Genomic DNA, 1,415 nt, shown 5'->3' on the forward strand with positions numbered 1-1,415 from the left:
TCTTTTACATGTGGAGATCCAGTTGTTCTAGCACCATTTATTGAAAAGACTATTCTTTCTCCCAGAAGGAAAGTTGGGCAATCTACTTCCGTAGTGATATCGCCTCGGAAACCCAAGGAGAGGTCACTATGAGTCGGGTTTGAGTCGAGGGCAAATAACAACAACAACATTCTTTCTCCATTGGATGGACTTAGCCCCCTTGTTGAAAATCAGTTAGATTTAAAAAATGTAAAAAATTGTTTTGTTGTGGCTAGAAACATATTTAACCAAACATTTGTCGATTCAAAAGTTTTTAGATGTATAATTCAGCGACATTCATTGCAACCATCACCACGATCCGCTCCCAAATTATTTTACCCTCTTCGGGCATATGGCCTTTTAGCTGTATTTAAGAACAATTGACAATAAGTGCCTGCACCCAAGGCAGTGTGCCTGTCTCCCTTGCCCATCTCCATAGTGGCCTCACTGGTATACAGGACCACTTCCATCTGCAGATTGCCTTGGCTGCCACCCACTAATCCAAGTCTGGCCGGCATTTTCTCTCTTCTTGGGTGTACATTTTTAATAGCTGTGATGACAGCCACATGGGCTACCTCCTGAATGGTCCACTTATCTCCTGGGAGCCAATGATTGCTTTGGTTGCACAGTCGCACAGGCTTCCAGTGGCACGGCCAACCTCATTTACCCCTCCAGTCCTGGTTCTCACTCCTTGCTTTGGCAGAATGTGAGACTTTTCAGAAATGTCTATATCCCATCACAGCAGAGGCCTATGCTGACAAATTTTCTTTTACCAGAAAATAGAGCACATGGCTCATATTCTGCCATGTCTGCATGGATGTCCTTCTTCCATAGACAACCTCTGGTTTTTCTTCCAGATGTGACTAGTATGGTCAGTGCTGCAGCGATGAGTGGCTCTGGGAACCTGATGGATTTTCTCGATGAGCCGTTCCCTGATGTGGGGACGTACGAGGACTTCCACACCATTGACTGGTTACGGGAGAAGTCACGGGACACTGACCGACACAGAAAGGTATGTGGTGTTCATCAAGGACATGTTGAAAGGGATCCCTTCAAATGGTTGTACCCAGTTTTCATTCAATAGCATGCTTTTATTCAAAAGCTGCTTAGGGAGGTGTAGGTTTCTTCTTCTTCTTTTTTTAAATTGTGATTTGGGTGAAGTTTACAGAGCAAATTCACTATCCATATAGTAGTTCACATACACTTTGTCTCATGACATTGACTACAATTTCCCACAATGCAACAGCTCCCCTCTCACTTCCTCCCGACAGTCACCTCTTCCCAGTGTCCATCCCTCCATGCACCCCTGCCCCCCAAGCTGTCTCCCTGTGCATAAACAGCCCTTCTTTCTCCCATGATTGTTCTCTCCAGGGAGTGTATCTACCTAGTGTAAATGT

General features: G+C 44.9%; 1 protein-coding gene across 1 annotated transcript in view; it reads left to right on the top strand.

The window, feature by feature from the left end:
* Positions 1–709: 709 nt before the first annotated feature.
* Positions 710–1,415, top strand: part of CLCN4 (chloride voltage-gated channel 4) — a 52,145-nt gene continuing 51,439 nt past the window's right edge. The window contains exon 1 of the mRNA XM_007951977.2: positions 710–1,030. Coding sequence (XP_007950168.2) covers positions 770–1,030 — 261 coding nt within the window. The 5' untranslated portion in view covers positions 710–769. The remainder of the gene's footprint in view (positions 1,031–1,415) is intronic.

The sequence above is a fragment of the Orycteropus afer genome, unplaced genomic scaffold, assembly GCF_000298275.1.
Source record: "Orycteropus afer afer isolate SDZICR_OR568_19922 unplaced genomic scaffold, OryAfe1.0 scaffold00323, whole genome shotgun sequence".
In the NCBI taxonomy this organism is placed as follows: Eukaryota; Metazoa; Chordata; class Mammalia; order Tubulidentata; family Orycteropodidae; genus Orycteropus; species Orycteropus afer.